Source organism: Lotus japonicus, chromosome 3 (assembly GCF_012489685.1).
Source record: "Lotus japonicus ecotype B-129 chromosome 3, LjGifu_v1.2".
NCBI classification, from domain to species: Eukaryota; Viridiplantae; Streptophyta; class Magnoliopsida; order Fabales; family Fabaceae; genus Lotus; species Lotus japonicus.
The window spans coordinates 3,272,497-3,297,622 of record NC_080043.1 but is presented as its reverse complement, the minus strand read 5'-3'; the positions used below and the strand labels follow the sequence as shown (position 1 = coordinate 3,297,622).

The window sequence follows — 25,126 nt, the reverse complement described above, 5'->3', positions numbered from 1 at the left end:
AATTCTAAGAGTCGACTGTAAAACATGTTGGCTTGCGTTGAATTGAAAAGTCTATAAGTGAAGGTGAAGTTAATTAAAACTAAAGATTTAGTACGAATGTTAAGTCACAGGTTAAGTAGAGTATTGCATAAGAGTGAAACAACTTCAATGAAATTCCACATCAATAAGGAAATGAATTATATATTTTAGGTTACGTTTCCTTATATATTTTATTCTGGCCACCGTGCTTACTGTTTACATACCAATTACACAATCTGCAAGCCAATTTAAGAGAGAAACCACCTGTGATCCAACTAGCATAGGTTTCCATATTCAGCAGTCAAAACCTTTAAAATTACGTTGCCTCGGATCAAACATCGTAAAGTATGTTTAAAGAAGTTATAAAATATATTATCCTTGACAAAATATTAAGCAACATTTGCCTCCTCATCTTTCTTTGAATTTATTCATGAAAGTCTTATATTACTCTTTGCAGGTAATACCAAAATTACCTGTCGATTTGTAATTCCGTGATCATTGGTACATTATTCGGTTGCATGAACTCGTGGTTTCAGCCTTTCAGGATTAGAAAATAGGTTTAATACATCAGAATGCCCCTGTAATTGTAAAGGGAATTAAATCCAGGGCCTAGAAATTTTTTGCATCAAATTGGGTCCCTATAAATTTTTTTTTTAATTCAATTAAGGCCAAAGTGTACCAGCAGACAATTTTATCCCAGTCATCAATTCCACGTGACTTTTATTATTATTTTTTAATTACAAAAATAATAAAAAATTATTTTTAATTCCAACTCAATTAAATAATCAGAAAAAAAATTATTTCTTGAATGTTCTTCAATTGTTCAATGTTCTTCACCCTCACACCACATTTCTCTTTTATCTCCGTGAATGAACAACTGAAACTTATAAACTATTCTCCTTTTTCAACCTAAATGATACAAGAGAAAAGGGAAAAAAAAACAAAACTCAAAAGACAGAAGAAAAGGCCACCTAGACTACCCAACCTCAAAACAATCCCTACTGCCCAGTGTTACAAACCAGAAAAAATTATGCAGAAACTAAACATGAATTTGCAGAACCAAGGGGGGTGGGGGGGGGGGGGGGAACAAGGCGAAAAAACTGTGACCCACCACCCCTACTCTTCTCAACAGAAAAAACAAAGTTTGATCTACTGCGTCCTTTTTCCCCTTCTTATATCATGCTTCAACAACCAAGAAAATCAAACTTAAAAAATCAAACCAAGATGAAACTAACAACCCAGGAAAAAAACACTAAAAAATCAAACAACCTAGGAACCCAACAATACCCAGAAAAAACACAGCCTTTATCAAGAAAAAAAAATACCCAACACCCACTTCAAACCATATCCAGATCTGAATCTCAATTCCAACAAGTCACCGAGACTGATTTCACTTCTTCTACAACATCAATCGAGAAACTCGGCCGCCACCATTCAGAAACCCAGCCACCGAGCCACCACCACCCAGAAACCCACCCCCACCGAGCCTTGCAAACCCCTCAACCTCCAACCGATGTTAGTTTCCTCAATTTCACATCCTCGATCTAGGTTTGTCACCTCCGCAGCGAACGTTGTTCAACCTCTAGCCACCACACGCCACCAGAGCTCTGCCACGCGAGCGTCGTTCTCTATCCCTCTCTTTCTCGCACATTCCCTCCCGATATGGGTTTTCCTTGCTCTGTTTCTTTCCCATCTTATGCTGCTGTGTGGATTTTTTTAGAAGAAAAAGGGTGATGTTTAGGTTGTGGGAAAGAGGGGAGGGGGGCGACACCAGTTGAAGAAATGGAGTTTGTGGGAAGGGTGAAGAGATGTGTTGAATGGGATTTGGAGGATGACGAGTTCAGTGAGGAGTTGCTTCTGTTGAGGAGGGAGGAGATTCAGAACAGAAGTTGCAGCAAAATTAGGGTTCAAATTGGGTATTTGAGGCTTAATTGATGAGATTGGTTAATTAGAGCTGAAATTAGTTAATTAGGGATTAATATTGATTTCCTTCTAATCATAACATGTGGCATTATTTTGTATTTAAAAAAAATTAAAATCCACGTGGATAAGGTGATAGGGAAAAAATCAAGACACGTCAGCGTTTAACACACTTTGTCCTTAATTGAATTAAAAAAAAATTTAGGGACCCAATTTGATGCAAAAATTTTCTAGGCTCTGGATTTGATTCCCTTTACAATTACAGGGGTCTTCTAATGTATTAAGCCTAGAAAATAAAAGTGTTCTTTTAGAAAGATTCTCCCTGTGTGGTGGTGCATGATAGTGAGTGCGGTTGAGGGCACTGTAGTGCAGAAAGAGACCATGATTGGGAAATACCCGTTAAAGGGATTTGAATTCACTGCAGTCAGCTTTTGACACAATCATACAACCACTCAATATGAGTCCTTGGATTCCGATCGGTTCGATTAACATTTAATCTCAGTGAATAGGATTTAAATACATGTTAAAAACTTGATCCATCTTATCTTAATCAAGCGGACTGCATTTGTGACTATAGTGCAGTCAACTGCAGCAAATTCAAATCCCTACACAAGACACTCTAACGCTCGAGTCAACAAAGGATCAAAAAGATTCTCCAAGTCTAGAAGAGCAAAGTGAAAGCAGTTATATCAATGTTTTACTTACAGTGTTGGCCAAACTTAAATTTATAGAGATTAAATTGAGCAGTAGTAAGAATGTTTAACTTCTGTCAGGTTATTGTGTAGCCGCTTCCAAGCTGTTAGCTTTATATATTGAATGATTAACTTTAACTACTTAGTCTTTGTTCAGCTAGTTGGCTTGAGAAGTGAAGGTTTTGCTTTGGTGGTACTAGTTAACCAGTTTGACGTTCCCTTCGTTGGGAGTTTTTTAGGCCAACCAGAATGATGATGGACTGAGTGGCCGTTTGGGCAGACTCAAACAAAAAGGAAAGAATTGAACAGTATCCATCCAGGCCAGCCATCAAGTGAGACCCAGATGGCACATGCCATACCATAAATTAATCAATAATAAGTTAATCACATATGGTTTAAAAGCCATAATTTCCTCGATTTATAGGAAACACTGCAACATAAAAAGAATAAATCTCGTGATTAGAGAATGAGGCCCCAAATCCAAGTTGAAGTCACATGGAATGCACATTGCTTGCTACCCACGTCGTAGCATCAATATGGCTTCAGAAGTATGCTCAGAACTCCTTGGTGCATGTGAACAGCTACATGCCTTAATATTTCATCACACGGTGCCGTGATGCTTGGACTAGGTAGATGGAAAATTAGAGCACACAACCCATTATTCTATGAGTTATATTTCTCTATTTTTCTATTCTATATGACTTGGTCGGTTATGCCACTAGGACAGTGTACGCTATATAAGCAGCAAGGCAGTGGCTACATCTAAGAATCGAGCTTAGTGTTATACAAAATAGCAAGAGAGACTTGGTAGTGAGTAGTGACCCAAAATGAGGTCAAGTATGTGTGTGGCTTTCCTACTAGTTGTTGCTTTTGCAGCGCTGAGCTCGAGTCCTGTGGCGGCGGCTACACCTCCACGGCCAAAGTTGGAGTGGCATTACTATAAGACCCACAACATATGCCGCGATGCTGAGTTGTATGTGAGGAACCAAGTAAAGCTGTTTTGGAAATTTGACAAAAGCATCACAGCAAAGCTCCTCCGCTTGGTATATTCAGATTGTTTCATCACAGTAAGTACCTTATTTGTCTTACCCTTTACTCTTATTTTTCATCTCTCCCCTCTTTTCAACTTTTTCAGCAAACAAAAGGAAATTAACAATTGAGACAGAAGGTAGGTTATAAATAAGAGATTGCATAAAGTAGCCCACACCCTTGACAACACCCTTGAAATATATCCATGTTGCACCCAGAAACATGCAGCCAAAAACCAACTATTGCTGTTCAATCTAATTTACTTACAGTATATTTGAATTAGCTTCTCTTTTATCAGAATCAATTTTAAAATCCATAAACTACTCATCTAAGTTTCTCCCCAGAATTTATTCTAACATCATAATCAACTATAGAAGGGTTTTCCATATGCACTTAGCTTTCAGCATGTTGCAAATGCTCAAGTTCTTTTTTCCACTTCAAAACCTAAATCACCAATATTCTGTGGCTAGGGCTGTGACGCATCAATTCTGCTGGACGAAGGACCAAATACAGAGAAAAAAGCACCGCAAAACCGGGGGCTTGGAGCATTTGTACTGATTGACAATATAAAAACTTTCGTGGAAAGACAGTGCCCTGGCGTTGTCTCCTGTGCTGATATACTCCAACTGGCTACCAGAGATGCTGTTCAACTGGTACACTTTTCAGCACACCCTTATATCTTGAAACAAACTAGTCCTACTTTCAACTCCTTCCACACCAAACTAGTATGTCTATAACTCTATATGATCTTGTAACCAATTTGAGGATTTGTGTCAACAGGCAGGTGGACCAGGTTATCCAGTTTTCACCGGAAGAAAAGATGGAATGCGATCAGATGCTGCATCAGTAGACATTCCATCACCATCCGTCTCATGGCAGGAAGCTCTAGCATACTTCAAATCGAGGGGCTTGAATGTCCTAGATATGGGAACACTCTTGGGTAAGACAGGCCTAAAATCCAGCAGTACAAATTATTACTTACTATTTTTTTCTAAATGAATGTGTTTGTTTCATATCAAAACAGGAGCACACACAATTGGAAGAACACATTGTAGCTACATTACTGATAGGCTGTATAATTACAATGGTACTGGAAGCTCAGACCCTAGCATGAATGCTGCTTTTCTAGACACGATGAGAAAGCTTTGTCCGCCAAGAAAGAAGGGGCAAAGTGACCCACTGGTATATCTGAACCCAGATTCTGGATCAAGTTACAAGTTCACAGAATCATACTACAAAAGGATCCTAAACCATGAAGCTGTTCTGGGAATTGATCAACAATTACTGAATGGTGATGATACTAAGGAGATCACCGAGGAATTTGCTGCTGGGCTTCAAGATTTTAAGAAATCTTTTGCTGTCTCAATGTACAACATGGGGAATATCAAAGTTTTAACAGGAAACCAAGGACAGATACGCCAGAATTGTCGATTTATAAATAAATAAAGGCAACCCACATTAGTAGTGGGAGATGTTAAATGTTTAGTGTGGTTTCAGATATGCCAAGTTTAAACAGAATCGTTTGCATTCTGAAGGTGAAAAATAATACATGAATAAGGACGTGAACAGTCCCTACTTTGTCGGTTGTAAGTTTAAGCAATTCGACCTCAAAAAAGAGTTTCAGCAATTCAAGTAAAAAATGTTGTAGCATGTATGAACCATAATATATCATTTCTTTTGCTAACTAATATCACAACAAAAATTAACTTTAGTTTAGTCTATACGTTTCCATATGCTACAATATTCCCCTCCCCCATACCCACCACCTATTTCTGATTTTCTTCTAGTGCGTGTACTTTTTCCAAACTCCAGTTCCTCTAAGCAGTAAGAGATTAGCGTACAATTTTCTCCAGCAATATAAGCTCAAACACAAGTACAAAGAAAGAAAATACGTTTACATAACCTGTGCCAAGTGTCCAAGACTGCAGATTGATTTGACCTCGGAGCAACCAGAGTGATGAAAAGTTCCCGTGTGAATCTTTTCACTGGCATCAAGAGGAGGAAAAGAGAGAATACAGCATAAGCAATGGGAAAAAATAAATACTCAAAAGGGAAGTAAATATTTTAACATGATATTCAGGAAAACAAACACATTCCTCAAAGGGTAAACTCCTGGATTACACAACAAAAAGCTAAGCATGAAAATTAAAAATAATAAGACATGCAGTATTAAATCCCAAGTCAGTTGATTTCAACACTTTAGCCATCAAAAAAATAATCTAAAATAGTATAATCAAATTTCTAAAGAAGATTCCTATTTTCAATCAATTGATATTATTTCTGAAATACCAACAGCACTGCTGCTGAAGCTAGTGAATTGTTAAACTGATATTGTGTGGTGCTGATCAATTACATATTTCAATTACGTATATGTTGCCTTCAATCACATATGTGCCTATGAGCTTCTTCATTTACTCCTTATAGTTATTCACATTACTTTTAGTGCTAGAGCCTTGTAGGCTTGTACAGCACAGTTTATTCCATGAATAATTCTAGCATCAAAATTCCAAGAACCGGAACTGAGTTTTGAGACCAACAAACTACAAAAAATGTCTTTGGGAAAGACCATCTAGGAATCTATGTGAAAGCATCAAAACTTAAGGAACCAAACAAGGTAAGGCCGTAAGGCAGAACAAAGTGAGTTTTACCTCATAAAAAAAGAGAAATGAAGGCTATGGAGGTACAACAGCTGGATGAATCTCCAAAAGCAAAAACACTTTAGAAAGTCTCCCATCCAAAGTGGAAAAGTAATTAAAAAAAATCTAACACCATAGTCCGATTTGGAAAAGCAGAGCCATACGTGATACTCAATGCCATTTGGTGCTTCTGCCTCGAGAGTAATTGGCAAAGATATTACACTAGTCTTCTTTCTCTGAAACCCGGTTCTTTTTCTTTATTACCTGTCAAGATATGAGACTTTAATTTCACCACCAAAATCATAGAAATATAAATAAAAGCAAGTCATGTATTTAGAGAAATGATCATTCAAAATGCATTGACATAAGTATAGAAAACACTAGAAAGCAACTGATTCAAATCTAAATCTTCTCTTGCATGAATGTTGAAACATCAAAAGTTAAATAAAACAAGTATCGTAGTTCATCAGAATGAGATGAAGTAATCCAACACAACTTCTTTGATCATTCCAACACTAAAACAAGGATATTGAACATTCACCAAGAAAATAGGCAAAAAGCTTGCAAAGTGCCCTCTTTTGGAAGAGACAACTGGAGGAAAATAACTAATTTAGGACCTACCTTGTTTAAATATTTCTTTCGTAGTTTGATTGCAGTTCTTATGCACCTTTTTACATTGATCTTCAACATCTTGTCATTGAACATCTGCAAGATGTAAATTTGGAATCTAAAGTCAGAAGAAGACGCACAATAATCTATCAGTTGATTTCTTTTCTCTCTTTTCTGGATTAAGAATTGAAAGAACTCCTTAGTGAAGTTAAATTTGGAAAAACAAAGGTGAAAACAGATCAAATTAAGCATATGCTGAAATTGGTTTCAAGCAATGATTCAGGAAAACCACTAAAGAAGGACTTACAATTCTGGAAGGCAAAAGAAGATAAATTAAATGTTACCAAAAGCAAAGAACATGCAAAGAGAAAAAAAAATGAACAATAGGGTTTTAGTCAGACAAATAGTAAAACTACACCCAGGTTTAAGTTAATGCAATGCTCATGCATCAGCATTATGGTAAATGTAAGAACCTACTTGAGACAAAAGGATTAATGTTATTATTAAAAGAAAGTTATAAACTCTAATATGCATAAATTTCTACACCTTCCTACGAAGAGCATAGTAGTCAATCCCGGATAGCGGCGCGTGATAGCGCATAGCGGGGTGGCCGCTATTCTGAATTTTTTTATGTAATTTTATATCATTAATAGTTTAATACTATATACATATAAATAGCAAACAATGTCAAATATTGCCTAAAATTCATAACATTCATAATAGAAATAAAAATCATAAGTCTTGAACAATAACACACAACTAATAACTTCTCAAAAGCAAGGTAAAGAAGTCGAATTTGCAAATCTGAATGAAGAATGAAGCTTAATTCTTTCAATTTTGACCTATAATGGCCCTGAGAAGTCCTAACATGCCCATAAAAAGGTTTCGTAACGATTTAAAACCAAGGGGCGTGAGTCATTTTCTCCTTCGTTCATATAGCGTCGCTATTTCCCGCTATTGGCCGCGATCTGCCGCTATTTTGGTCGCTATTCGCGCCGCTACGACCGCTATTGTGAAGTTGGCCGCTATTTCATCTCAATAGCGGCAGGGAGCCGCTCCGCTCCGCTACGCCGCTATAGCGCCGCTATTTCCCGCTATTGACTACTATGACGAAGAGTACATCAAACCTCATTAAACAATAACACCAAGATATGCAGTTATTACAGGGGTGATTGTGGGAAAACATCAGGAAGATAAAAAGTGCTTGGCAGAATACAACTTCTGAAAAAAAGGCTTATACACTACCAAGTACCAACTTCAGATTTCCAGATCAAAACATAATCCAGACCAAGGAGGTACTCAACACCAGACAATATAAACATAAAAAGCAAAAACAATGTAATAGGAGTATAACAATTGTGACTTTCATAATAGTAATTAATTACTCGATAAAAACAAAAGATCAATGCACTTGCCTTTATCATATCATCAAAGGAGTGGGTTTCTCGAATGACTTTCTGACGGTTTAAAACAAGAATTGCTGCGACACAGAATATGGCTAGCTCATCCTTTTCTTTCCTTGTTAACGAGGACATAGTGCTCATTTGAACTCTACCATTTCTTGGCCACATATTCCTTGCCAAGCCACAAAAGGGATAAGATGATAGCGACTTCAATTTGGCATCCCATACAGAGACATCAGTGTTCTCATGATTTGACTGTTGGCTGGCTTTTGTATTGTCATTGTCATTTTCATTATGATTTGATTGTGAACCACTCTTCACACTACCATCATCAGAATCTGCAACTTCTTCTCTTAAATCATTGCTTGAGTCTCTAGGAAGATGTATGTCCAACGCTTCCAGACAATTTACTTCTAAATCATATGCCAAGGATTCATCAAAGTCAGCTGCCCACATCATCTGCATTACACAGGAATACAACGTTCATGTGTTGATAAACTAAGCAAATGATTTATCAAAAGGGTTGATTAATAAATAGCACAAAACACTGTCCGCTCTAAATTACAGGCAACATTCTTGAAATTTTCTTTAGAATATTACTTTCATACTGATAAAACTGGACTAGAAAGCAGATAAGAAAAGAGAGAAATTCTCTTATTGAAAATAATGGAAATTGAGTATACAATTCTGACTTTCGAGAGGTCAGAAAATCTGCCTACAACTGAAAGAACAACTTCAGAATCACCTCCCTAACTAACCTCACATTCCTCCTATAGGAGTGTAACCAACTAACTGATATAACAGCCTATCTAACTGGCTGTTACCTTGGGACATTAATTCAGGCTCGCTGTCAACTAATACTTGATTTCCTATTACAAAGGCACTGGCTCAATATCATTCACTTTCTTATATAGTCTATGATACACCTTATCAATAGGTGGTCTACTTCTATTGCATATTCATAAGCCCAATGCTTTGTCATATATATATATATATATATATATATATATATATATATATATAACCCCCTAACTTGTTATTTACTTATAAAAAATCACACAAATGTTCCCAAAGACACGATCAATAATTACATGAAGGTATGAAAGGCCAGTCTCCATATCTCAATTCACTTAATACAATAAAGCAAATAAATACTCTAAAAAATAAACAGAAAAATTAGATATGCATGCTTTTGAACCAGTAGCAACTAGCAACTCATCTTAGAACTAATATCATATTTCACTTCTATGTAATACCAGCAACCATATCTCCCTAAGTAGGAGTGGACAAGAGAGTTGTTCCTCTAAGATTGAGGTAAAGGTTTACATTTTAATTGAATTTTAAAAACATGAAAAAAATCAGTGGGATGGATTTGGAAGCATGGTGCACAAACCTCCCACATTGAAAGAGCCTCGTTAAAAGATAACTCTCTCCGGAACAGAACAAGCAACATGCGAAATGCAAAATGAAGGCTCTCGGCACCAATTTTTGACAGGTGTGCGAACATTTCTTTGTCTGCCAGTTCAAGAATATGCCATAATTCTCGCAACTGTTTCATCACCCTAGTTGGGCCTTCCATTTGAAAATTTTCTCTCTGCACATGTGAAACAAAACAAGTCAGTCACGGCAAAAAAAAATAACATTGTTGACTCTAAGCCAAATTTGAAAATACCATTCTCCTTAAAAGCATCTCAAAACACCAAAAAGCATCTGCATTATCCTCAAAGATTACAACAAAGGGAGACAGCAAATCGCTCATACCTAAAATCCAATATTCAGTGAAAAGAATGTAAGTTTCGGTGTCCAAAGTCACTATAACAAGACTCCTAAAAAGAACACAATCATTGGCAAGAAGTCAAGAAATTCCCAGGAAAAAACATAACCTTGACAATACCCCGTTGCAGGATCAACCCATGCATAGACAGCAAGAATATCCGACATTCTAGCTAAATTTCTGGTATCCTCATAGAAGTCAAGATGACTATCCGTCCTCACAACATCAACGACTGGAAAGGAATAATCTCGTTAACAAAAAAGAACAACAAAATAAAACATATGCGGTCCTCAAGAAGAAAAAGATGAACTTCCTCCATCAAAATACATGGTAAGAGGGAGATAGATTAAACAACTTAGATACCTATCCTGTGCAAGGTCCAAAGCCATTCTGATACTCTATCTTCACCGACAGGCCATTCTTGAGACATTGCGGCACTTATCCTTGCTGGCTGGGGTACATCTGATATTTTTAGTTGATTTACCATCTGAGCTTCATAAACAGCATTGTCCGATGGGAATTCTGGTTCATCCTCATCAGGTGAAGCAACTTCAATTTCAGAGTTCGTGGAATGCAAGATACCCCGTGGTTGTTGGCCATTTGATTCACCAATTAAGTCTACATTGTCATTGATTTGAAAGGTATGCATTTCATCATCAAATCTTAATCTATGTCGTGCAGACAGTTTACTGCCATGCTCTGTGCTTGAGTTGTTATCTTTACCACTCTTTTCAAACAGATTGGTCACAGGTAAAGCAGGAAAATCAAAAGGACTATCAATCACACAATGTGATCCATCTGTTTCTCTCCCTAAATTTGGGGAACTGCAGTTTTGTTGACCATAAGAATCATAAGTTGCACCATCTGTGCTTGCTCTCAAACTGGCTAGGTCAACCGAACCATTGGAGCTTTCATGATGGCCTTCTTTTGCTGCCTCTGTACAAATAATGCTCCTTTCATTATATTTTCCTACTTCAATATTATTATCATTAGAAGTTGATGTTTTACCTTTCATTTCCCGTTCAAGTTTAGATGAAGTTCTCATATCCATAACTTTGGATCCAACAACATATGCCAACGAACCAGTTCCTACACTTGAATGCATTGTTTGACATTGCTTAACCAGGTCACTATAATGCTCCCTGCAAGGTCAGTTCATCATGGATGTCAATTATTTATCACATTTTTAGAGGACTTTTACTCCTATTTTTTTTTCACTTCAAAAGTTCAAGACAAAATCAATTGTTACTAATACTATACCACTTATATACCCTTACCTTCACCTGATTCTAAATTATTTTACACACTTACTATATAATGAATTAATAAAGAAGATAGAGGGTGCAATAGGAAATTAAACAACAGTTCCAATAAAAATGAGAACAGCAATTATATTTATATAGTGTCAAAACCTGAAAATGAAAGATAAAAAGTAATGGAGGTAGTAATAATTTATTCAATAAACTAGCTGAAACATAATATCGCCATTGAATGCCAAATTCATTTTACATTCACACTTGCAATTATTGACACACAGTAGTTGCCAGATGCCAAAGGAATGGATTCATGCAAGCATTGACATACGGCTAAATTCATCCATAACAAAAATATTGAAATTAGAAAGTTCTAAACTGTGACTTTCGTGGCTACAACAATAGCTTTAACATTCATTATATGTAAAATAGGCATGTTTATCCAGCAAATACTAGAGATAAAAAAAAACTACTAGAGAGAAATAAATCAAAGAAAGTTGATGGACCCGTACCTCCTAGCTGCTCTCAACCTTCTTCGATACTCAGCAGTGCTGCTCAGTGCGTAGCAACCTAGTAAAAACTCCCAAACTTCAGGTCTTATTGAAGGATCTACACCCTAACAGGCAGAGGGGGGGGGTGAAAGGTGAAACGAATTAGAAAAGAACAACAATGTCTATATCAGCTTCAATTTTAGAAAGCAATTTTGAATTCATATGTTTGATATCTCCCAAGGAAAGATGTATGCGTTTTACATTGATGAAAAAGACGACTAAACTTAAGCCATTATTCTGACATTGTGAACAGAGAATCCAAAAAGCTGTAGAACGGCTTAACAAGATACCAAAGGTGAAATGGACTCAAGCTTATGATGAAAAATGTGTTACGGAAGTAAGAAGACCAGATTTTCTAAGTGGATAAATTCAGTATTAGAGGGTGGATTGGCCTAGCCTATAAATGCTCTCTTGGAAACAACATTTTATTGATTGAGCTAATTATTTGTTGAAACTTGACAATAGGAAGAGTGCAGGCAGCATACTGAATATACAATAGGTTCGGCACATCCCACTCACCCACAAACTGAAGTTAAGGCCTGATATAATGCCTTTTATTTATCATACTTACTATTTATAAAATACCTACCCTAAGCAAGCCGTAGGATAAAAGTTACAAAATAATAATATTAAAAGATTCACTAAGGCTAAGTCATATAAGATTCACTTTGTACATCTGAAATTAAAAAGTCAAGAACAACAAGCCAATGGCAACCACCGCAACCAATTAATGACACCTAAATAGGAAGCACTGCCGACCTTACAAAGTTTAAACTAAGTTGATATTAAACAAAGTTAGGCAAGTTTCTTTGCTTTCTTCTTCTTTTTTTCTTTTTTTTGAGTTCCCCAGCAGTACCCAGAAGCCACTTTGTGCCCACACTACTCCAAGTTGAGCCTAGAGGACCTATTTGAGGTGAGAAAACTCTCTCAAGTCCTATTTCTTCCATTTACACAACTGGAACCCAAGATTTTGCTTTAAGTGAATTGAGCCCATTGCCCCTTAAACCATTACTACTATACACACCCATCTCTGTCCAATTAAACAAGACAATGTGCACTAAATTCATGAGCACCCAGCATCCAAAATTTGAAGATGATTACAGCGAGTGAGAATGATGAAGATGATGCTATGCTATAGACAAATAAAAGTAAAAAAAAAAAAAAACACAACAGAGCAGAGCAGAAATGACAGCATACCCCTAACACAATCAATTTCAGCGCCTTCCGGAAACCAAGCACCTTTCCTTCACTATCAGACAAGGCTTGCCACTTGTCTGGCTTAAGCATTCTGTTCACCTGCTCCATAAAAAATAAACAATGAAAGATCATTCAACAAGTCAATTCATAAACAATACTTTGTTTTTCCTTGTTAAGCAACATCACCTCCTCAGTTCATAGAAGTGAATCCAAGCACAGCACAGCAAAGCAAAGCAAATGAATTCAATAAAACCCAGAAGAGTTTGTAGTCTATCTTACAGTTACAACAACCTTTACAGGAGACTGAGAGAGGCAAGGATCCCCAATGTCGCGAACAATCGAACTCACTTTTCGGAAATTCACACTCCCAGCTTTTCCACAACTCCATTGCTTCTCTTCCTCGCCACCACAATTCATCAGACTCTCACACACACACACAAACACCAAGCTCTCCAAAACACCACCACCAATGTCAACAACCAAACACACACAAACACAGTTCAAAAACCCTAAAATTTCATGATGCTTGCTTCATCCCATTCCATTCCATTTCTAATTCCAAAACTCAACCGAAAACAGATCATCTCTGCTTCGATCGCAGAAAAAATGCAAACTATTCGAGAAATGGAAAAATGAAGGAAGGTTCTGAAATGGAAGGTAATTAGGGTAAAGAAAAGGGAATCAAACCAAAAACGCAATGCAAAAAATGCAATGCAATGCGAATAGAAGAAGAGGATTTGAGAGAATCGAAAGGGTAAGAAGAATGAAGCAAGGGTTAGGGTTAGGGTTAGGTAGCGAGAGAGAGAGGATCTGTGAGAGGAGTTTCAGGTTTTGGTGGCGGAGGAGGAGGAGGAGGAGGAGCTCCGTCGTGGCATGGTGGCCATTTGGTGAGTCTGAAAGGGGGAATACCGTTTCTTTGTGGTATTTAATGGTGGTTTTGATGAGGGCTTATGACTCTTACCAAAGGCTATTAGGATAATTATGATGTCTTAAACACATTTTAACGGTTTTTTTAATTACATTAATGAACTTATAAGTCACATCTTAGGAATATTAAATTGGATTGAAGGTGCAATGTGGGGTGAAAATAAATTGGAAGATTCTTGTTACTTGTTCCTACTATAGGGTTTATCAAGTAATTAGGATATGATTTAATTTATATGCACTTATCGTATAAATTGTGGATATTCAATTACATCTTGTCCTAGTTTTATTTTAATTTTATTATAATACGATAAAATAATGAATTTTAATGGAATATGTGTGTATTTTTTATTTTTTATACTATTTTTGTATAGACATTGAACTAATTAAGATATTAATGAAAATAACATAAGAACATTTTTTATTCATGAGAATGTAAAAGAAAAATTATCAGTTTGTGAAAAAAAAGGAAAATTATCAAATTAACTAGCACGGATGTTTAATGACACATTTTTAAGGGTTTATGGAGGGTTTTTGTGCGTCTTCGCTCGTGTTTTAGAGGGTAGTGGAGGGGGGTTCACCAATGTTCTTCCAAGAATCTGGAATGCCTCTCTTACCATGCTTGGTGGCAATGCTCAGTTGTCGCTTGACGTGTATGTTTTGGACTCTACAAGTATGTGGAAAGTCGGGCTTATGAGCGCACAATTGGCTTTGATGTCGTCATGCTTAAGTATATGTCTCGACCCTTTGTCGGGCTGGTCAGACACTTTGCCAGTCATGTCGGAGCGGTTTGTTCCTAGACCGGTCATTCTGGCTGATTGCACGTTGTCTGCTTAAAAATATGACCTATGGATCCGGGTACAACGTTTTCGGGTTGTGCGACTTTTAGAGCCAACAAGAACAACCAACAAGGGCAACTTTCAAGGAAAATTTGCTGTGGAATATGACATATTCAAAATCGGTGGCAAAGGCCTCATAAAAGGAAAATAAGTGTCTATTGAGTTTGAAGATGAAAATCGATACTCTATTAGTGAAGAAATTTATTTAACAAAACACCCTTCCTTTCTCATACAAATAAGTATCTTGATATATGAAAAAAAACCCAAAAGTTCTAAATAGCCTTGATAAGCAGAATTCTGATTATATTCATTGTCAGACAAAAACTACAGCAAAGTGCTAACTTGGCCATAACTTGCTTCTATCAATCAATGACCACATTTTTTTTAATAAGCCAATTAATTAAATAAATATGAGCACCAGAGGTGCTAAAATTGTACAGGTAACAAACACAAGAAACCAGAAAAGTGAAGAGAAACAGAGAAAAAAGCTAGAATATGAGGAGATCAAGAGCCCCAATCTGATTCTGCTGGAAATCAATATCATCTATTAAACACTTTCGATGCACAGTACAGGTTGCACCATCCACTCATACACAGAGCAGCTGAATCCTAAACACAGCATAAAAGGACTTAAATTGGGGAAAACAAAAAAGCAAGTCACTAAAAAGCTGTTCTTCCAGCACCTCATTTGTGGAAACCATATCCATGATAGAGCATAAGCAAATAAGGCACCATAAAATTTAAATTCTATTTCACAACACATGAAGAAAGTTACATCATGCACTACTTAAACACATCACCTAACCAAATTATAAATCATTATAAATTCCAAACTCAGTCTAAGAAAAACAATCAATTTCCTCAAGAAATTTGTGAAGGGAAGAAAATCTCACCTCCCATTTTCACTCCTTGGGAACTATCCATATCATCTCATAGCTACAAAACACAAAATCTAGAGTATCTTAACTCATCCCTCTCAACATCAGTGAAATAACATTAAGCAGCTACTAAATTGCATAAAATAATTATCTGTAAAAATCTCCCATCCAATAAGATTTCCTTTACTCTTCTCAATCAAAACCTGGACTTTTTTTACTATGCACAAACTTCATTATTGAATGCATGAATGATTCAGTCCTGTTCTATAAGTAATCGCATAAGGGTGAACAATTTGTACTTTGCACTTGCAGTACATGTATGTGATATAGGTGCTATTAGCCAGCTCGAAGTCTAATTAAAAGAATTTCATCTGGATAAACCTGCCTGACCTAACAGTGAGCAACAAATAGCAGCAAACTTCCATGGGAACACGATGACTTCAAAGAATAAGATTCACCACCAAATTAATAGGTTTCAATAGTTGCTAGATAAAATTAATTTGCTAGTTTCTTTCATAGTTGATAATTTCTTGCTTTCTATTTCTGACGCTAGTTATATATGTCGATTCCACTTTGAAGTTTCAGTCCATTAGTTGTTGTCACTTGCCTTCCCTCACCCTCTTTTTGGACCTTAACAATGATAAAATGGACAGCCCTCTAATCTAGTTGATTCAAACCTTCCCACTCGTTGATAACCTGTTGTAACATTGCAAATTGAGTTAAAAAATGAAAACAGACAAAAATAAGGCCTCTAAGTTATAATCTTAAGCTACCCACCTCATTTCCATAACATAGAATTAATCAGAAGCTAAATAATAACTCTTCTCCTTTTCAGACCCTATCTAGATATAATGCACTCTTATAGAGGAATGTTCTAAAACATACTTTAGAGCAATCTCTTTTATAATGAGCAAAAGAATGGCTGTCAGAAGTGATAGAAGCTAATCTTAAACAAATAATAAAATGATGATCAATAACAAAAACTTACCCACATGGGGCAATAATAATACTTGTCCATAATCAAGAAAAACACATCAGGCACCAAAAGGAATATTATAAATAAGGAGTAAGATTAGGAAAACCCCAACTTACTGGTACAGTACAAAACATAGATAGAAAGGAGAACAAAGAACAAGATAAAACCACCAAAGGAGAACAAAACAAACTCCAGTAAGCATAAAACAGCAACAATAAAAACTATACTGAAACAGCCTGGATCAGAAAGAAAAAAAACACGCCAAGGAAGCAATGCAGACTTGGGACAGCTACAGCAGCAGCAGCACACAATAGACAGCCAAGGAGACCAAGAAAAGCGTAGCTCTACTTCAACCAGCACCGAAAATGCAGCAAGACTAGCTAGGGGCAGAACTGGAGATGCTGCAACCCGCAAAAACAACACGGAAACCAGCAGCAACAAAGGGGAGAACCAGAAAAACAGCAGCAACAATATGGCAGAAGCAAGGTACAGTAGCAACTTCAAAAACAGAATCAGAACAGCTGCACAATTAAACCAAATTGTCTAAGCAAAACCACAGCTCTTCTACCCTGTTGCAGCCTTCCTTAGCAAGTTTATCAGCCTCCACATTTGATTCCCATAATAATACTTATCTATGATCAAAATAAGGGATCAACATGCCATAATAAAACATGTCCAAGAGCAAGATAAATAAAAATAAAATAAAGAGGGCATTATAGACCCATCCAGAACTTGACTAAAATAGTCACAAAGTTTCCCAACGCAACTTTCACCCCATCATCACAAATTAAAACAAACATTACAAAACACCATTAAAGTAAACAATACCAAGATTCATAAAATTCTCTGTTATGATAGAGCTGCTATTGTTTATTCCATCATGAAGTCCTCCTCATCTTCATCCTCACCCAGCTCAAGATCAGCCAGTAACTCCTCCAGTGGAACAGAAGGTAGCTCTTCCCCATCAGTCACAGATGCCATCTCTGATGGCTGGAACTCTATATTTTGGTACAGTGATAGGTTGAACCTCAGGTCAGGGTTTTCTTCCAGATCATTTAAGAATTGTTCATGTTGCAAACCCAAGCTCCAGGCCCAGGTTTGGCAACGTCTATGCTAGGAGGCTCATGCCACAGCTGGAGGCCAACATTCTAGAAGCTTAGGATCCCAAAATAACCACCACCTGGTGAGGTGGCAGATTCTCAATGATAAGGAGGGGACCAGTACTATTAGCTAAGGATATATATGTTAGTATAGAGAGAGAGAGAGGTAGGCAGAAATTGGCTAGGACTTGGGAGAGATAGAGCACTCTCGAATTTGCTCTTGTTCATTTTCTTCTTCATTTGCTTTCCTTTGTATTACTGCAAACACTGCTTCTGGGTTCATACCAGAGGATTCAGTGCTAATCTAGTATACTCAGTCTCTATTTTCCTACTCTGTTTTCTGGTACCTAACATTGGTATCAGAGCTCCCGATCCAAAAAGGGAGCTGTATGGTGCTGACCCGCGGTGCGATGGAATCAAGAGTGGATGATCTGGAGCGTTCCCTTACTGAGATGAAAGAGGTGGCTCACGAACAGTTTGAAGAACTCCGGCGACTCTTCCTGAGTCGCGACCGACGGCGAACCAGGGGGCGTTCTAATACCCCGCGGCATCGGAGGAGCTCACGCGAGCACAACTCAGTCTCAACAGCGAGAACTTATGACGGGTCACGAACCGGGTCGCGTACCGGGTCGCGAACAGCGTCGCGCAGCAGAGAACACCACGAGCACTATCACCACCGGAGCCATTTGCGCGCCGTCACAGGAAGACGAGTGGACATCCCGATGTTCAATGGAAACGACGCTTACGGGTGGGTCACCAAGGTTGAGCGGTTTTTCCGACTCAGCCGGGTCGAGGAAGCGGAGAAGATCGAGATGGTGATGATCGCCATGGAGGATCGTGCTCTTGGGTGGTTTCAGTGGTGGGAAGAGCAGACATTAGAGCGAGCTTGGGAACCTTTCAAACAAGCTCTGTTTCGCCGTTTCCAACCCGCACTTCTCCAGAACCCGTTTGGTCCTCTGTTGAGTGTGAAACAGAAAGGAAGCGTTATGGAGTACAAGGAGAATTTTGAGTTACTAGCAGCGCCCATGAGGAACGCTGACAGAGAGGTGCTGAAAGGAGTATTCTTAAACGGGTTGCAAGAAGAAATCAAAGCTGAAATGAAGCTGTACCCTGCCCATGGGGGAAGGTATTATTCCAGTACAGGGGACAGCATGGGAAGAATTGCAAACTCTTATGTGAATTTCCAGAGCAAAGGGGGTACAGGAAATCAAGACAATGAAGGGAAAAGTCTCCAGAACAAAGGAGGCACTGGTAATCAGGACACAGAAGGAAAACAACCAGAAAAGAAGTGGAATGGAGGGCAGAGGTTGACCCAAACTGAACTCCAAGAGAGAAGCAGGAAGGGATTATGCTTTAAGTGTGGAGACAAATGGGGGAAAGAACACATTTGCTCCATGAAAAACTACCAACTCATTCTGATGGAAGTAGAGGAGGATGAGGAGGAAGAGGAGATTTTTGAGGAAGCTGAGGATTGGGAATTTGTGCTGGAAGGGAAGGTTCTCCAGTTGTCATTGAACAGCAAGGAAGGGTTAACTTCCAACCGATCCTTCAAAGTGAAAGGGAAGATAGGAAATAGGGAAGTTCTGATTTTAATAGATTGTGGAGCAACCATCAATTTCATCTCCCAAGACCTTGTAGTTGAACTAGAAATTCCAGTCATTGCAACCTCTGAATACGTTGTAGAAGTGGGGAATGGGGCAAAGGAGAGGAACTCTGGGGTATGCAAGAACTTGAAACTAGAAGTCCAGGGAATTCCCATTATGCAGCACTTCTTTATACTAGGATTGGGAGGTACAGAAGTGGTTCTGGGAATGGACTGGCTTGCTAGTCTGGGAAATATTGAAGCAAATTTCCAAGAACTCATCATACAATGGGTTTCTCAAGGGCAGAAGATGGTTCTGCAAGGGGAGCCCTCAGTGTGCAAGGTGGCTGCTAATTGGAAATCAATTAAGATCACTGAACAGCAGGAAGCAGAGGGGTACTACTTATCTTATGAGTATCAGAAGGAAGAAGAAAAGACAGAAGCTGAAGTGCCAGAAGGAATGAGGAAAATTCTGGAAGAATATCCAGAAGTGTTCCAAGAGCCTAAGGGACTACCACCAAGAAGGACCACTGACCATGCTATTCAATTACAAGAGGGAGCTTCCATTCCCAACATCAGACCTTACAGGTACCCTTTCTATCAAAAGAATGAAATTGAGAAGTTGGTGAAAGAAATGTTGAATTCTGGAATAATTAGGCATAGTACTAGTCCTTTCAGCAGCCCAGCTATTCTTGTAAAAAAGAAAGATGGGGGATGGAGATTTTGTGTAGATTATAGAGCCATTAACAAGGCCACTATTCCTGACAAATTCCCTATACCAATTATTGATGAACTCTTGGATGAAATTGGGGCTGCTGTGGTTTTCTCAAAGCTGGATTTAAAATCAGGGTACCACCAGATTAGGATGAAAGAAGAAGACATCCCTAAGACAGCTTTTAGAACCCATGAAGGGCATTATGAATACTTGGTCCTCCCTTTTGGATTGACAAATGCACCATCTACATTTCAAGCACTCATGAACCAAGTGTTGAGACCTTACTTGAGGAAGTTTGTACTTGTTTTTTTTTATGATATCCTCATTTATAGTAAGAATGAAGAGCTGCACAAGGACCACTTAAGGATTGTCTTACAAGTGTTGAAGGAAAACAATCTGGTTGCAAACCAGAAGAAATGTTCTTTTGGTCAACCTGAGATAATTTATTTAGGACATGTCATATCACAAGCAGGAGTTGCGGCTGATCCTAGCAAGATTAAAGATATGCTAGATTGGCCTATTCCTAAGGAGGTGAAAGGATTAAGAGGGTTCTTAGGACTCACAGGGTACTACAGAAGATTTGTGAAAAATTACAGCAAACTAGCACAACCTCTAAATCAATTGCTCAAGAAGAATAGCTTCCAGTGGACTGAAGAAGCCACCCAAGCTTTTGTGAAGTTGAAGGAAGTGATGACTACTGTTCCAGTTCTTGTTCCACCCAATTTTGACAAACCTTTCATTCTGGAAACAGATGCTTCTGGGAAGGGACTTGGAGCTGTCCTTATGCAGGAAGGAAGACCAGTTGCCTATATGAGCAAAACTTTATCTGATAGGGCTCAAGCCAAATCTGTTTATGAAAGAGAATTGATGGCAGTGGTTCTTGCTGTGCAAAAATGGAGACATTATCTCCTAGGGAGCCAGTTTGTCATACACACTGATCAGAGAAGCTTGAGATTTCTAGCAGATCAGAGAATAATGGGGGAAGAACAACAAAAGTGGATGAGCAAGTTGATGGGCTATGATTTTGAAATTAAGTACAAGCCTGGGATTGAAAACAAAGCAGCTGATGCTTTATCCAGGAAGTTGCAATTCTCTGCCATATCCTCAGTCCAGTGTGCTGAATGGGCAGATTTGGAAGCTGAGATATTAGGGGATGAAAGATATAGAAAGGTTCTGCAGGAGTTAGCCACTCAAGGGAATTCTGCTATTGGTTATCAACTGAAGAGGGGAAGATTGCTATACAAAGACAGAATAGTTCTCCCTAAGGGCTCTACCAAAATTCTCACTGTTCTGAAGGAATTTCATGATACAGCCTTAGGAGGCCATGCTGGAATTTTCAGAACCTACAAGAGAATATCAGCTTTATTCTACTGGGAAGGCATGAAGCTAGACATTCAAAATTATGTACAAAAGTGTGAGGTGTGTCAGAGGAACAAATATGAGGCACTAAATCCAGCAGGATTTCTTCAACCACTCCCTATACCCTCTCAAGGTTGGACTGATATATCCATGGATTTCATTGGAGGCCTCCCTAAAGCCATGGGAAAAGATACCATACTAGTGGTAGTAGACAGGTTTACTAAGTATGCACACTTCATTGCTTTATCTCACCCCTACAATGCCAAGGAGATTGCTGAAGTATTCATCAAAGAAGTGGTAAAACTACATGGTTTTCCCACCTCCATTGTGTCTGATAGAGACAGAGTATTTCTCAGCACATTCTGGTCAGAGATGTTCAAACTAGCTGGCACAAAATTGAAATTCAGCTCTGCATACCACCCTCAGACAGATGGACAAACTGAGGTGGTTAATAGATGTGTTGAGACATATCTAAGGTGTGTAACAGGGTCCAAACCAAAGCAATGGCCCAAATGGCTGAGTTGGGCAGAATTCTGGTACAATACAAATTACCATTCAGCCATCAAAACCACTCCTTTCAAGGCTCTTTATGGGAGAGAATCACCTGTGATTTTTAAGGGAAATGATTCTTTAACATCAGTAGATGAAGTGGAGAAATGGACTGCTGAGAGGAATCTAATTCTTGAGGAGCTCAAGAGTAATCTAGAGAAGGCACAAAATAGAATGAGGCAGCAGGCCAACAAGCATAGAAGGGATGTTCAATATGAAGTGGGGGATCTGGTTTATCTGAAGATTCAACCCTATAAGCTCAAGAGTTTGGCTAAGAGAAGCAATCAGAAGTTGAGTCCTAGGTATTATGGACCTTATCCAATTATAGCAAAGATCAACCCAGCTGCCTATAAACTGCAGTTGCCAGAAGGAAGCCAAATGCATCCTGTCTTCCATATTTCCCTGCTCAAGAAGGCTGTGAATGCAGGAGTTCAAAGCCAACCATTACCAGCAGCTCTTACTGAAGAATGGGAACTCAAGGTCGAACCAGAAGCTATTATGGACACCAGGGAAAACAGGGATGGGGACTTAGAAGTGCTAATCAGGTGGAAGGACCTACCAACATTTGAAGACTCATGGGAGGATTTCAGTAAGTTGCTGGACCAGTTCCCTAATCATCAGCTTGAGGACAAGCTGAGTCTTCAAGGGGGGAGAGATGTTGCAAACCCAAGCTCCAGGCCCAGGTTTGGCAACGTCTATGCTAGGAGGCCCAAGCCACAGCTGGAGGCCAACATTCTAGAAGCTTAGGATCCCAAAATAACCACCACCTGGTGAGGTGGCAGATTCTCAATGATAAGGAGGGGACCAGTACTATTAGCTAAGGATATATATGTTAGTATAGAGAGAGAGAGAGGTAGGCAGAAATTGGCTAGGACTTGGGAGAGATAGAGCACTCTCGAATTTGCTCTTGTTCATTTTCTTCTTCATTTGCTTTCCTTTGTATTACTGCAAACACTGCTTCTGGGTTCATACCAGAGGATTCAGTGCTAATCTAGTATACTCAGTCTCTATTTTCCTACTCTGTTTTCTGGTACCTAACAGTTCATATTCTGAGCTCATCTTGTCTGGGTCAGTTCTACCCTTATCATCAATCTCCATGTTGAGTGATTTAAGCTTCCATGAACGAGGCTTCCCACGTTTCTTCAGGCGCTTCTCTACATAACTCTTCTTAACTAAAATTGCATGAGGAAGGTCACCACCTTTGTATTTGTCCAATTCAATGTCGTTACAATTAGCCCCATATAGATCATAACCAAGAGCATAATCACCAGGATTTAAAAGATGGCCAAGATGAGTCTTGATGGAAAATATTGTGTCATTCTTTCCAAAATCTGACACACGAGCCACTTGGGCAACAGCTAAAACATATTTCGTGCCACCAACAGTAACCACCTCAGATGGCACAACCTCCTCCACATCCAGGACCACATACTCCACTAGCTGTCTACTAGTAAGTAAAGACTTGAAGGATGCCCTCCAATACTGACTTGCATCTAAGAAACAGTGCCTCAAGGTAAATGGATCAAGCAGAACAATGCTATTGGTAACCTTAGTGCAAATCACCAATGGGCCAAGATTTCCCAAACTTAGAGCAACATGATGAGGCAGACATATTAAATCCTCACGGCAAATGGGGCTAATTTCAACAGAAAAAGTATATCTGTAGTTGTAGTTGTTACTCTTTGTATCATGAGAAACAAGTTGCTTATTATAACCCTTGCTCCTTATAGGAGCTACTTTCCCTATAAATTGCACAAACTTCTCACCATGGTCTTCGTTGGAGAAATAGAAGTCAATGCCCTCATGCATCTGTTTGATTCTTATAGCTCTGGCCGCAGCACCGTGCTTGAGAATCAGCTGCTCCAAATAAAAGAAGGTTCGCCTATGCGAAACATGTTGCCTGAGTTGCACAACAGCAACCCACTGATCAGGGTTAGCCGCCACCCTGGTGCAAGAGTCACACAAGTGTTCCAGCTGAACATACTCGACGAGGTAAGACTGTTCAAGAATCACCCCATTCAGAACCTCCTTCTGAACCTTGACATTGATCTTAATCCTCTTGGAGTGAGGCTCAGTCCAGATGAAACGAGCATCCACCATCCTCACTTTGTTGGTCTTCTTCATCATCTTCAAGCAGAATTTGAGTAGCTCATCGGATTCCGGTTTAAGATGTTTGATCCAAGTTTTCGGATGCTGAAAGTAACTCTCGCACTGAGGGCAGTGAAAGATATTGATATGCTTTTGGAGCCCCTCCGTGATGTCCTCTTGGGAGCTTAAACACTTGACACACATGTTGGCAGCGTTCGGTTGCATGGGAATTCCACACATGCAACACAAAACACTGCAGATTGTTTGGGGAACTGAGAACATACCAGCTTCAATCTCCATGCATATGCCTGATGAACCTAACATGGTGATTGAAAAAGAAGACAGTACGTACGTATTTCCCTGTTCCAAAACAGAAAAATGAGAATATATACTACAAGGAAAACTTCATTGGAAATTAATTAACCATCAACGAAAGGAACAGAATATGATGAAATCTACGAATATTGTCACATGCCGATATGCATGCACGTCAAATCTAACAGAGAAAGGGTTACACATGATGAACTCGGATTACCTGTGCTGTGGCTGCGCGCAGATGAGAGAGTTGAAGAGGCTAAAAAGCGGCTGTTGGCTTGGCTCTATTAATAAAAAAGCAACTAAACTTCAAACAGCCTTAGTGCCTTACATGGCCCAAGTCCATAATGCTATAGTACCAATTTCTTTTTCATTTCTCTAATTCCTAAACAAAATATTTGCCTTCATTTTATTTTTTATTTTAATTTATATATATATATATATATAAATACTAGTATTTTTTTTTTAAAAAATCTAACATCGCACGGGGATATTCATTTTTGTTTTTCATGTGTCGTTTTTTTTTTTAAAAAAATTGTGTTAATTTTATTATGTTTATTCAAATAATTATAAAAGGTACTATCAAATGTGAGTCTCACTTAGAAAGAAAATGACAATTTTGAGCTGTTTATAAGTAACATGATTCATACACCTAATGTTTTAAGGTTTTGGGTGAAAGATGTGGTGTTCAACACACTTGTGTTTGCTCTTTACCTCAA

The 25,126-nt window shown here is 38.4% G+C and overlaps 3 protein-coding genes across 7 annotated transcripts; 1 reads left to right on the top strand and 2 right to left on the bottom strand.

Annotated features, from left to right (window-relative positions):
* Positions 1–3,390: 3,390 nt before the first annotated feature.
* On the top strand, positions 3,391–5,347 carry LOC130742863 (probable peroxidase 26). The gene is made up of 4 exons (XM_057594961.1): positions 3,391–3,697; positions 4,130–4,312; positions 4,440–4,599; positions 4,684–5,347. Exons 1-4 carry the CDS (start codon positions 3,458–3,460, stop codon positions 5,103–5,105), a joined length of 1,005 nt encoding a protein of 334 aa, XP_057450944.1. The 5' UTR covers positions 3,391–3,457; the 3' UTR covers positions 5,106–5,347.
* Positions 5,310–14,044, bottom strand: LOC130742862 (GTPase-activating protein GYP7). 5 transcript variants are annotated; one of them, XM_057594957.1, is made up of 13 exons: positions 13,362–14,044; positions 13,083–13,181; positions 11,847–11,950; positions 11,090–11,223; positions 10,445–11,017; positions 10,191–10,313; positions 9,980–10,068; positions 9,701–9,901; positions 8,320–8,766; positions 6,917–7,000; positions 6,460–6,559; positions 6,308–6,348; positions 5,310–5,644 (listed from the first exon to the last, which is right to left on the bottom strand). In XM_057594957.1, exons 1-11 carry the CDS (start codon positions 13,497–13,499, stop codon positions 6,518–6,520), a joined length of 2,034 nt encoding a protein of 677 aa, XP_057450940.1. In that variant the 5' UTR covers positions 13,500–14,044; the 3' UTR covers positions 5,310–5,644; positions 6,308–6,348; positions 6,460–6,517. The 5 variants fall into 5 exon arrangements, with proteins under 5 accessions (XP_057450940.1, XP_057450939.1, XP_057450941.1 ...); XM_057594956.1 differs by having other exon boundaries at positions 6,308–6,559; XM_057594958.1 differs by having other exon boundaries at positions 6,308–6,559; positions 13,374–14,044.
* Positions 14,045–16,757: 2,713 nt separating this feature from the next.
* Positions 16,758–24,392, bottom strand: LOC130742985 (uncharacterized). The gene is made up of 3 exons (XM_057595096.1): positions 23,051–24,392; positions 17,528–17,769; positions 16,758–17,331 (listed from the first exon to the last, which is right to left on the bottom strand). Exons 1-2 carry the CDS (start codon positions 24,390–24,392, stop codon positions 17,570–17,572), a joined length of 1,542 nt encoding a protein of 513 aa, XP_057451079.1. The 3' UTR covers positions 16,758–17,331; positions 17,528–17,569.
* Positions 24,393–25,126: the final 734 nt, after the last annotated feature.